This window comes from Oryctolagus cuniculus, chromosome 9, assembly GCF_964237555.1.
Source record: "Oryctolagus cuniculus chromosome 9, mOryCun1.1, whole genome shotgun sequence".
Taxonomy (NCBI): domain Eukaryota; kingdom Metazoa; phylum Chordata; class Mammalia; order Lagomorpha; family Leporidae; genus Oryctolagus; species Oryctolagus cuniculus.
In genome coordinates this window covers 65,627,187-65,639,745 of record NC_091440.1, presented here as the reverse complement: position 1 = coordinate 65,639,745, position 12,559 = coordinate 65,627,187, and the positions used below count along the sequence as shown (strand labels likewise).

Sequence of the window (12,559 nt, the reverse complement as noted above, 5' to 3'; positions counted from 1 at the left end):
GAATTTTTTAGATACTATTACACATTACAGATGGGACAGTCACCTGTCTATTTGTCAAATGGGTTTTTTTAGGTCAGAGCTCTATTGTCTATATTGTACTCTACCTCAGATCACTCCAAAACAGAGAAATAACTTAATTTTAAAGGTGTAATTCCTAGAAGGTATTTCTCAACTCCATGCAGTGATCAAACAGGGATTAAAAGACTTGTAATTGGCCGGTGCTGCGGCTCACTAGGCTAATCCTCCGCCTTGCGGCGCAGGCACACCAGGTTCTAGTCCCAGTCGGGGTGCCGGATTCTGTCCCGGTTGCCCCCTCTTCCAGGCCAGCTCTCTGCTGTGGCCAGGGAGTGCAGTGGAGGATGGCCCAAGTCCTTGGGCCCTGCACCCCATGCGAGACCAGGATAAGTACCTGGCTCCTGCCATCAGATTAGCGCGGTGCGCCAGCCGCAGCGCACTGGCCGCGGCGGCCATTGGAGGGTGAACCAACAGCAAAAGGAAGACCTTTCTCTCTGTCTCTCTCTCTCACTGTCCACTCTGCCTGTCAAAAAAAAAAAAAAAAAAAAAAAAAAAAAAGACCTGTAATTGACCAGCCTCCTGATCTAAAGCCTGTCCTCAACACAATTTCATGTTTACACATTTACACTCATTAAACAATTTTTAAAGGAAGAATAAAAATAATTCTGCATGTATTTATAGTGTCTGGCCTTCCAAAAGCTTAGATGGTCATATGTCGCTCACATGTCTTCCACACTACCTCTGAGAAGAGATGTACTTTTTCTTAATTCCATCCAGTTCTTGCAAAAGGCACATGAGTCAACAGAGAATAAGTCTCAGTCACAGGAGCATTCAAAGTAGCAGATTTGAGCAAAGAAACAACACAAATATGACCAACACAAATGGAAGCAGAGAGAGAGGCAAGCATGACATTAAAGCATTATGGTGAAAAACAAAACTAAACAGTTGGGTGCTCAACAGTCCCTTCATTTCTTACTCCTTGCCATCCCCTCGGAATTCATCACATAACCGTTTATAAAGTACAAGGTCTTCTTGGGACATGATCAGCATCAACGACTTCCCTATGTCCTCGCATTAAAGCATTCTGAGATCCATGTTCCATCTTACTCTTCCTACTCATCTACAGATAGCAGCAATCGACTTTCAACTATGTAGAACAACAAAAAAATCACCATACCATAACAAGTGTTACTAATGCTTTAAAAGTATGAAATAAATTTTAAGATTATATTATTATCTAGTGTTTTTGTTTTAAAAATTTTGTGCTCTGTAGCATCCTAGAAGAACACTGCCATCCACACCCAGAAGCTGCTCAGCTCACACAGACTTAACACAACAATCCAGTTAAATTAATTTACTTATTGCCTGTAGAACCACTAGGGACAGAAATGCCACAGCAAGACAAAAGTGGGGAGATACGTGACTGCTCTGTAGGTTTTGGGAATAGTTTCCTTTTGGGGGTTGGGACTACAGGATAGATATCTAAGGGAGACACTGAACCAAAATCTACAAACACCATTATGGGTAGTTCCACTAGGCCACTCCAAGGTAGCTGACATTCCACTGTGGCAGAAACAGCAGGGAAAAAAACAGTCAGATGAACTGGAACCTGCAAAACTGACGATCAGATAGATATATGAGTCTCCTGATCACCCTAACAGTAACCTACATCTTATTTGTGGAAAAGAAATTAAACCGCTTACAAACAAGCCTAGGTTTTTTGTTTCTTCTTCTTCTTCTTCTTCTTTTTTTTTTTTTTTTTTTGCAATTCTGATGAAAAACATACGCACTTTTATGGATATGCAATGGAAACCAATTTTTTAGCTGCAATAAAAAGCATTGGAAAAGCCTCCTAATTCTCAGTGACTCACCCAAAAATAAAAATCCTCTTTTGTTTCTTTCATAAAGTGATGCCCTACCAAGTGCATTGGAATTCTATGGTTTCTTTTTAAAACTTATTTATTTATTTGAAATGCAGAGGGTGGGGAGGGGGGAGAAAAAGAGAGAGATGAAAGGAGAGAGGGACAGAGAGCTTTCATCCACTGGTTCACTTCCTAATAGGCAGCTCTGAGCCTGCCTGAAGTCAAGAGCCAGGCACTCCATCCAGGTCTCCCACATGAGTGGCAGGGGCCCAGGTACATGGGCCATCATCTGCTGCCTTCCAGGGTGCATTGGCAGGAAGCTGGATTGGAAGTAGAATACACAGGATGCAAACTTGCGCTCCGATATGGGACACCAGCATCGCAAGCTGCTCCACGACGCTGGCCCCTGGGATTCTTCAGGTGCCACCCTCTGCACGAAGATGATAGAACTGACATGCGTGAACTCTATGGGCTCATTTTCATAATAGAGAGAGTTTGATAAAACAGTTCCACTCTCTCTTCTGAAATCCCAAACTCGAGGCAAGGATTTTGGAAGTAAGGAGCCAGAATGTGACCAAAGCACCACTCAGCTTGAAAACCTAAAACAAGGCCTTAGAGTCACTTACTTACCCCACTCCAGGGCTACCAGGGTTGCTGATATGTTACTTAACCTATGTCATGCACACTCTGGGAGTCAAAGCGTTAAACCGTCCTCCGAGAGCACGGACTGACTTTAGCAGGCTATAACAGAGCAAACTTTATCTATGGCTAGAGTGACTTTCTGTTCCTTAACTTTCTTTGGGAGGCTTACAGTGAATGGGCTCAATGTTATCAAGAACACCTAGAGACTCACCACATTTTGTCTCTCGCTTTTAAAATTTGTCTTAGCTCTTCAATGCCTTTTTTATTTTTTAAGGATTTATTTATTTATTTGAGAGGCAGAGATCCAGACATCGATAAGGAGAGAGAGAGAGAGAGAGAGAGAGAGAGAAAGAAAGAGAGAGGTCTCATCACCAAAGGAAACAACTCCCCAAAGAAAACAACTCCCCAAAGGGCAGCCAATAGCTGGAGCTGAGCCAATCCAAAGTCAGGGGCCAGGAGCTTCTTTTGGGTCTCCCACGCAGGTGCAGGGGTCCAAGCACTTGGGACATCTTCCACTGCTTTCCCAGGCCATTAGCAGAGAGCTGGATCAGAAGTGGAGCAGCCAGGACTTGAACTGGTACATGAACTGTACGTACGGGATGCTGGTGCTGCAGGTAGAGGCTTAACCTATTATACCACAGCGCTGGCCCCCATGAATGCCTTTCAAAAATTAATTAATCAATTTCTATTTTACTTGTTTACTTGAAAGTCCAGAGACAGAGAGAGAGAGAGAGAATCTTCTATCCACTGCTTCATTCCCCAGTGCCTGCAACAGCTGGGAGTAGACGAAGCTGAAGCCAAGAACCTGGAATTCATAATCTTTGTCACCTCCCTTACCCTTCCCTCTGATCTGACAAAATCTACCTTAGTATCTGAAAATGGCATGCCTACAACCTTACAAATTCCAATTAAAGAAAGATTAATACAATGTAAATCATTTTCAAAAAATCTTGTCATATGACATTCAGAAAGTCTAGTACCAACAGCAGTATTAAAGGCACTATAAATTCATTACAAAAAGGTATTTCTTAAATGATCTCCATGGTGGCTTATTTCTAAGAATGGTCAAGGAATTTCAAAGAGGGAAAATGACAGAAAAAAAAAAAAAAAAAAAAAAAACTACGTTGTCTTTCTTCATTGAACCTGACTACCGCATTCACAGTTAACCTACCTCAAGTTTAAGTAAGTCAGCATCTGCAGGTTGATGATGGCCTCGGGAATGACTCGGATGCAATTGTGATACAGATTAAGAATTTCCAGTGATACGAAATGGCACAATTCCATTGGAACTTCAACCAGTCTGTTTTTAGATAAATCTGTGAGAGAAGAAAAGAACATTTTGTCAATAAATCCTCAACAAACTCATATTATCTTATTATTCATGAATATTTTTCAATATTATAATCTGAAGTTAGATTGACATGATCATTTTTTGCATCTGTTACCATAGTGTTATGATTTCTAATTTCTTCGCTACATTCAGCTACACATGGGATAAGAAAAAACAAAAGAATTGGTAAAACTTTTAGCTTTCTTAATTTGCAAACCAAGACATGAGAGGGAAATTTCTTCCTCTATCTTGCAATTATCTCAAACTCATGCTACTTTATGCATTCCAGAAAAAAATCCATTCTTCAATATATTTGAATACATATACTTACAATAATTATTAACTCAATTTGGCATATATATGTGTAACACACATATACATATGTATAATCTTTTGAACTGGGGAATACACTTTTATACACAAGCAATATGACTTTCATACCCTCTGCATGTAATAAAACTCTACACAAATATTTTATTCACTAAAACCACAAGAGAAATCAACATCTATTAAGAACCAAGTCTTTCTGCCACATGACCACCAGGAAAACTGGAGACCACCAACCAAGTGTATAAAAACGGTAATACTGGTCTACAGAGTGACGTAAGCACGCAGCATGCAAGGCTCACAGTATCGCCCCTCACCAGTAAAATGACGGAATAACCCCTAATACGTAAGTCTCAGAATGGGAGACATGACTGCCAAACATCATAAAACACTGGATATGAGGAAAGAGTCAGCTCTCCCGAAAACACGACCTCGACGGTAAGACATCACCTCGTCCTGCAGCAATGAAAATGCCTAGTGAACAACACGCCACATGCACCCTGACCAAGGGGAGGGATGAAGGAAACGCAAGTAGTTCAGTGCCATCCTGGGAGTGGGAGTGCAGGAGCTACATCCCCTGACGCCCCCACCAGTAAACAAATATACAAATAAATAGCACCGAATGGCTCCAGAGGGGGAACTGTAACAAAAATTTTTAAAGGAATAATCTGATAATATTTCAACCATTCCAACCCATATAATAAGAAGGAACATTGCCAAAATCTTACTTAAAAAGTTAGGTATAATATTGGCATGATCACCTAACAAGGAAAGTACATGAAAGGGAAACTACATATCCATGAACCTACTAAACACTGATGCCAATCCTTAATTCTAAACATTAGCAAATAGAATTCAGTAGAACATAAAAATATTAACATACGGTAAGTGGGATTTATCTAGTAATAAAGGTTATTACAACAATTTGACATACAAGTAGACCAAAGGTGAAATAGCATATGATAATCTCCATGGATACTCAAAAGACATTGGATAAAATGCTATGTTCATTTGTTATTAAGAACGTTTTATTGAGGTGTATTTTTATATACCAAAAATTGACCCATTTCAAGTTTACAATGCATTGACCCCCCCGTAACTTTACTGAGGTGTGTGTTCAACATCAGGTATCACTTTTAGAACATTTATATTCATTCTCTTTGTTTTCCCTGTTTTTTTTTTTATTAACATGAAGAACCTGTACATTTTTTTTTAATAGGCAGAGTGGACAGTGAGAGAGAGAGAGAGAGAGAAAGGTCTTCCTTTGCCGTTGGTTCACCCTCCAATGGCCGCCGCGGCTAGCGCGCTGCGGCCGGCGCACCGCGCTGATCCGATGGCAGGAGCCAGGAGCCAGGTGCTTTTCCTGGTCTCCCATGGGGTGCAGGGCCCAAGCACCTGGGCCATCCTCCACTGCACTCCCGGGCCACAGCAGAGAGCTGGCCTGGAAGAGGGGCAACCAGGACAGAATCCGGCACCCCAACCAGGACTAGAACCCGGGGTGCTGGCGCCGCAGGCGGAAGATTAGCCTATTGAGCCACAGCGCCGGCCGAACCTGTACATTATTATGGGGTACACCGCTATACTCTAACCATGTAAAGAGTGTAAACTGATTAAATTAATTGACGAGCATTTCAGTTTTCTCATCTTTTATTTCTGCTTAGAGACTACCGGCTCCTCTCTCCCAGCTCCACGTGCAGCATTGTGAACTGCAGTCACCCACTGTGCCGGGGAACTCTAGAACCCACCACCTGCTTCTGACTGTGCCTTGGTGCCCAGGATACAACTGCTTAGCAAAACTAGAAGAGTCAGATACTTCCTTTCATGATTCACACACACACACACACACACACACACACACACAAAGAGAAAGTGGATGAGAGAAGGGAAGAGAATGCTTTTATTTACTACTAAAATTATATTTATCAATATATTTATATCAATTATATTTATCAGTGTTCAGAAAATAACCAGAGGAAGGTATTAGGCAAGGAAAGGAAACAAGACTCAAAGTTGGAAAGGATAAGACAAAGCTACTTATTTGTAGATAAGATGATTGTTCTTCTGTAAAATCCAAGAGTTATCAACAGAAAATAACAATGATACAGGGACGAAAACTAATATGCTGAGGCATCAGGCTTCACACACGAACTAGCAAACTGAGATAACAGCAGAGACCTACCTATGGCAATTACAGAAGGGTGAGAGACTTAATTTTCTTAAGAAATAGCATAGAGTTTATATGAAGAAAATGGCAAAATGCAACACAAAAGTTAAACCCATCAAAAAGCTGTTCCATTAACTAAAGAAAACTCCATATCAAAAAGGTGTCCATTCTGTTATACCTGAAAGATTTAAAATGCACTTCTAACTTAAAAAAATTGTTTAAGGATTATCAGATAAGGGGATTCTAAAAGGCATGTGGTAAAATAACAGCACAAAATGATAACATCTCTCTCCAAAAAACAGGAGCTAGGAGAGGAACCAGCTGTGCCAGACATCAAAAATACATGAGAAAGCAATGTGGTGGATAGATGGGAAGCTCATTGGAACAAACTGCAAAGATGAGAAATGAGACAAAGAGATACACATACAGAAATCAACTGTGCAGCCCAAGCGGCACTTGAAGCCCACAGGGAGAAAATGCAAAGTCAGGTGGTTGCTTGAGAAGCTGCTGAGCACCTGAAACCATCCAGAACCCTGCCTCACTGCCAACGACAAAGTCATGGCAGCAATAGGGCAACAGGTGGGAAACTACGGTTTAGGACCTTAGGATAAGGAAGGTCTTTCCACAGATGACAGAAAACCAAACAGATAAATCTGACACATAAAAACACAACTCAAGGCATTTTACAACTAACGGAACTTCACCCATGCATGTGTGGGGGCTGGGGGTGAAGTCCTACCACTCATAAATCCAACAGGCTAATCTTTTTTACGTAGAAAGAGCTTCTACAATCAGTAAGAATGAAACTGAGGGAAATACACTAGGAAAAAGATGGCTCACAGAACAGGGCACACAAATGGGTCGTAGGCATAAGGATAAGAGTCATCAACCTCACTGGAATCGCAGCAATGCAAATGACAGCCCCATGGAGACAGTTCAACTAGGCTGAGGAATACAAGATCGGGTACGCACACGGTAATGCTGAGGCTGTGGAGCACATTAGGTGGAGAACATTTTAGGAATATCTACCAAAATGAGGAGCTTAGAGCAAAAGGCAGAAGGCAGCAGCTCTGCAGGGTGAGGAAGCGCCGACACTGACCAGTTAATCATCTTACCATGACCTGGAAATTTGCTGAGAGTAGATTGTTAGGTGCTTTTGCCACACACACGCGCACACACACACACATACACAGGAAACTACACAAGATGGATTAGTTAACTTGGTTGACTACAGCTGTCATTTCACTATGTGTATATACATGTACCAAAACATCATGTTGTCTACCTGAAGTACCTATGACTTAACAGCTACAAATATAATTCAGCTTAGCAACCTTTCTTCATCTACGGATGCAGTCATATGTGTGCAAGTGATACATTTTGAAACAGCAAAAGATAAAAAGCAATTTAATTATCAGTGAAGGCTGGTTAAATATTAATTTACCATTAGTAAATATCATAAAGATGGCTAAAATTAAAACAGCCAATCCATACTAATGTGATTTTAATTCTGATGGAACGTAACATTAATCATATTCCATAATGGAACATTAAAACTATGCAGCTATTAAAATGAATGATGTAGCTCTATATGTGCTGATAGGAAACCACCTCCAAGACACGGTGTAAATGGTTTTTTAAAAGCAAGTACAAAACAGTGTAGAGAGTATCTGTGTTTTCTAGTGGATACTTACATAACCATTTAGCTGTAAATATTTTATCTCTGAAGGGCTAGACAAGAAATTGGTAGAAGGGGTTATTTCTGGAGCAAGGATCTCTGTCTAGGTGGACAGAGGGAGTGAGAGGGAGGAAGCTTCTCACGGTGGATCCTCTGTATCTTGAGATGACATGACATGAAATACATGCACATTTCCACAATATGCAGAATCATCTGTGTGTGTGTCTAATTTTTTAAAGCAATGAACCCTCTCATCAGTATTGTTATTCTTTTTCTACTTAAAGAATTTGTTTTATGAGAAAAGAGTTAAAAAGCCAAAGAAAACTGTGAGGTGAGGTCCTTCTTATTCAATTAAAAAGGAAACACTGAAAAAAGCTTCCTTTCATGAATGTTTAGAACCTAAACAGAAAAAAATTCCAGAAGTCTCTTGCATTCTTACTTCCTGAAACCCTTCATTAGATGTGGGTGATTGCACCGGACTACAAATGTTGGAAACTTGCCCGGAAAACTCGTATTTGTCCTTCAGGTTCAACTACAAGAAAATTCCACTGAGGTTCTAGTTTACGTTCCAATTTTACTTTTCTGAGAATTGCTAGAACTATATGATCCAGTTGTATGCAGAAAGATATAGAATGTTTCAACAACTTTCAGGTAAAAATAGAGTTTTCAGTAGTTTCAGTGTCACTGATGTTTTAAAAAATTTACTTAAATTGTTTGAAAGGTGGAGACGGAGGGATATCTTTTTACCTGTTGGTTTACTGCCCAAATGCCCACAACAATCAAGGCTGGGCTGGGCTGAAGTCAGGAGGCTGGAACTCAATTCAGATCTCTCACTTGGGTAGTAGGCACCCAAGTACATGAACCACATCTTAGCAGGAAGCTGGAATCGTAGGTGGGGTTGGGACTGGAACCCAGGCACTCTAATATAGAACACAGGTGTACTAAGCAATTGTATCAAATATAACAGCTCCACCAAATGTCCACTCTTAATGCTTGTTTTTTTCAGCCAAAAAAAAAAATTATTTAGGGTTTTCTTTTTAAAGAAACATTGTTGTACAACCACAAACTTCTTAAAAGGCAATAAATTATCAAATTTCTAACAGAAACTACTCCAGCCTGAGAACAGACCAGCAATTCTAAATCCACAACAACCTGAGATACGTAAGCAAGTTACTCAGTGTTCTGTCTCTGATGCCAGGTAGGTAAGATCAGAGCACACGCACACCTGGCAGCTCTAATGCGCCTCTCAGAGCCTAGATCTCTGGACAGAAGTACTGGAATCCAAGTGATTTTATTTCCTTATAACAATCAATACCAGCAGTTAAATATCATAAAGTGCTATATTACAAATATACAATATCAGAAAATTATTGTATTACAAAATACAAATACATAGTAAACACTGGCACATCCTTTTAACAAACTGGTCACTGCACTATACAATCTATATGTTCTACAAAGTAACCTGAATTTTGTTTTCAAACTTGGAAATGGTAGGAGAACTAAAATTATAAAACAGCTTACAAATTAAGCAAATTTGGAATACTTGGTTAAGTTACTAAAGGTAACATTATTTACAACTTGGTAAAAAAAAAAAAAAGGAAAGAATCTGGAATCATGTGATAATTAGGGTATGAGTCTGGTATTTCATCACTATTTACAGAACGGGTTTTATTTGCTCTCTTCCCTTCTTATCTTCTCCAGAATCTCCAGTGTCGGGGGAAAGTTTAACATTTTTCCCAAGGCTTCTCGGGAAGCCTCACTTGGTCCAGAAGCAGGAGTTGCATCCAGGGCTGCTCAGAGCATCTCAGGGACGGGATGAGTCCCGCCTGCTGCCAGCAAAAGGTACACCTGCTCAAACCTGAATGCCTCCCCTCCCCCAGGCTGGCCCTTCAAAACTGCAGCCAGTATCTTATCTTCAAGTCTTGTTTAGTGTGCTGTCCTGTATGGACGTCTTCAGGAACCCCTTATTAAAAGTTGGGCCATACATTATGAGCAAGTAACAACAGGCCTACACTGCCAGTCAAATGATCAGACTTCTTGTGCACTGAGTGAGTGAGAAGTTCTCTATGCCCTGGGCACTCTCTCACCCTGGGTTTGTGTTTCTAGATGAAAAGAAAGATGCTATATTAGAAAACCTACACAAAGCTCAGACGCTCTTTTAATGTCAATACCAAACCAGCTGCCTTTATCAGCATTGTTCAACTTCAAACAAAACTGAAAAATGGAAAAGTCTGACTTTTTTTCAAGTTAATGAGTAATATGCCGATTTATTCCTGTATTCATCAGCATATAACGCATTACCTGGGTTCATGTCCCAGCTCTGCTTCCAATCCCAGCTTCCTGCTAATGTGCACCCTGCAGGAAGAAGCAGGTGATGGCTCAAGCAGTTGGACCCCTGCCACTCACACAGGAGACCTGGACTGAGTTCCTAGACATTGGCTTTGGCTTCATCTGGCCCTGGCCATTGTGGACATTTCAGGGGTGAACCAGTGCATGGAGCATTGTCTGCTTGGCTATTTCTCTCTCAATAATAAACTTATTAAAAATTATCAATTTTCATCATTATAAAAATACCTATCTATGATTGAAACAGGTTTATTTTGTCACATGATTTTGGAGGTTCACAGTCCAGTACTGAGGGGGGCCCCACTTGTCCCCAATGGCAAAGCATGAATGGAGGAATGATGACATGGTGATCCAGGGGGCAGAAGGAGCAACTGGGTCTGACTCAGGATTTTGTAACCAACCCTTAGGGAAGAACTGCCTTCCAAGGGCAAGTACCCAATGACCAGAGAGCTTCCTACTAGACTCACCTCCTAGACACAAAGGAATGAATCAAGCTCCCACCTCTTAGCATCATTAATCCATGACTTTGAGACCTGACCACTGACATGAGTCCAGGAGCCATTAATGTATTCAAAGCATAGCATCATCCAAAATAAGGTGCACAAGCTCTGAGAATTTGCCCAGAACTTAGCAAGTTACCAACATCGTGCATCAAATGGAAAGTGCTGAAAATAACGTGAATGGATGGGCTTTATTCTGGAAGTGAGTATGTGGAGCTTGGCAAACGAAACCCAGGCCTGGGGCCGGCACCGCGGCTCACTAGGCTAATCCTCCGCCTTGTGGCGCCGGCACACCGGGTTCTAGTCCCGGTTGGGGCGCCGGATTCTGTCCCGGTTGCCCCTCTTCCAGGCCAGCTCTCTGCTGTGGCCAGGGAGTGCAGTGGAGGATGGCCCAAGTGCTTGGGCCCTGCACCCCATTGGAGGGTGAACCAACGGCAAAGGAAGACCTTTCTCTCTCTCACTGTCCACTCTGCCTGTGAAAGACAGAAAGACAGAAAGAAAGAAACCCAGGCCTGACCTGCTGCTTACACTAAGTACCCCACTTCCCTGAAGGCAGCTTCCCATACGTGACCTGCTTGTCTCTGCGTGGCATTGAACTCTCAATTCACTGCATTACTGGGAAAGAGAGTCCAGAAACGGGGCCTGCTCGCTTTCCTCTGCTGTATTTAGGCTAATGTGGAAGTCATCTTGTATCTTCAGGAACCTACTAACCAACCCAAAGGAAGATTCCCAAAAGGGAAAGGAAGTCAGCCGCAATTGAGACACCTGACTTTGAAATTCCTCCCCTGCCAGTTTCAGATACCATCAGGGAAAAAATAAATAAATAAATCCGGCCTAGGATGATGAAGTTTTGCTGTTAATAATCGGCCATGACCATAGAAAATCAGTGTACCCTCCCCCCACTTTATCCTCAACACAACCTGGCAGCACGTGCAGCTAAAATGCCCAGCTACAATGCAGACACTAAGGACCAGACAGGTAAGTGAACTTGCCTAAGGACACACAGTAAGTACAGGAAGTCCCACCCTGAACTTGCAGGATGGGGAGGCTCACATAAGAGGCAAAGAATTGTTCACCCAGGCCTATCTCATAAAATGCAGGAAAAGACAGATTCATTTCAGATGCTGGTTAGCGGGCCTTAAATACATTCTGCAGCCCTGTGCTACAAGTAAGGGACCTCTCTGTACCAGGCCCCTAATACATGCTCCAGACGGGAGAGCTCCTGTCGTCAGTGCTTGCTCCCCCCACCCAGCCCAAGCCGGCACTGCTTCTTCTCCCTGGAAACCCAGTCTGGGGTCCAGCCGTGCAGCGAGAGCCGCGCGCGCAGGGCAGCTTCATGCCAGCACAGCCGGGCAGCAAACCGGAAGCCCAGCACCACGAACTCCCCGCGTCCGCTTCTTAATTGAAGCATTCACATGAAAGCCGTGTGCAGCCAGAAATAAAACAATACGGGTGGCCACTGCCAAAACAAGCTTTGCAAAGCCCTAAAATAAAGTAGCCAGCTGAATAAAAATAAGCAGGGTCGGGTAGAAAAACAGTCGATGTGCAGGCAGCACCGTCGGAGGGGGCATGCTGCTGCTTTTGTGAAAAAAAGGAAAAGCGGTGCCTCACGAGGAACCAGGCCCCCACGCTGCAGCAAAAACATCCCGCGTTCTCGGCCACCCAGAGCCAGGAAGCACAGGCATGAGGGTC

The 12,559-nt window shown here is 42.3% G+C and overlaps 1 protein-coding gene across 5 annotated transcripts in view; it reads right to left on the bottom strand.

Moving 5' to 3' along the window:
* The window catches only part of LRCH1 (leucine rich repeats and calponin homology domain containing 1), a 211,699-nt gene that overhangs the window by 103,156 nt on the left and 95,984 nt on the right, over positions 1-12,559 (bottom strand). For all 5 annotated transcript variants that reach the window (XM_051832282.2, XM_051832281.2, XM_070048799.1 and 2 more), the window contains exon 2: positions 3,691-3,835. In XM_051832282.2, the coding sequence (XP_051688242.1) occupies positions 3,691-3,835 (145 nt within the window). The remainder of the gene's footprint in view (positions 1-3,690; positions 3,836-12,559) is intronic.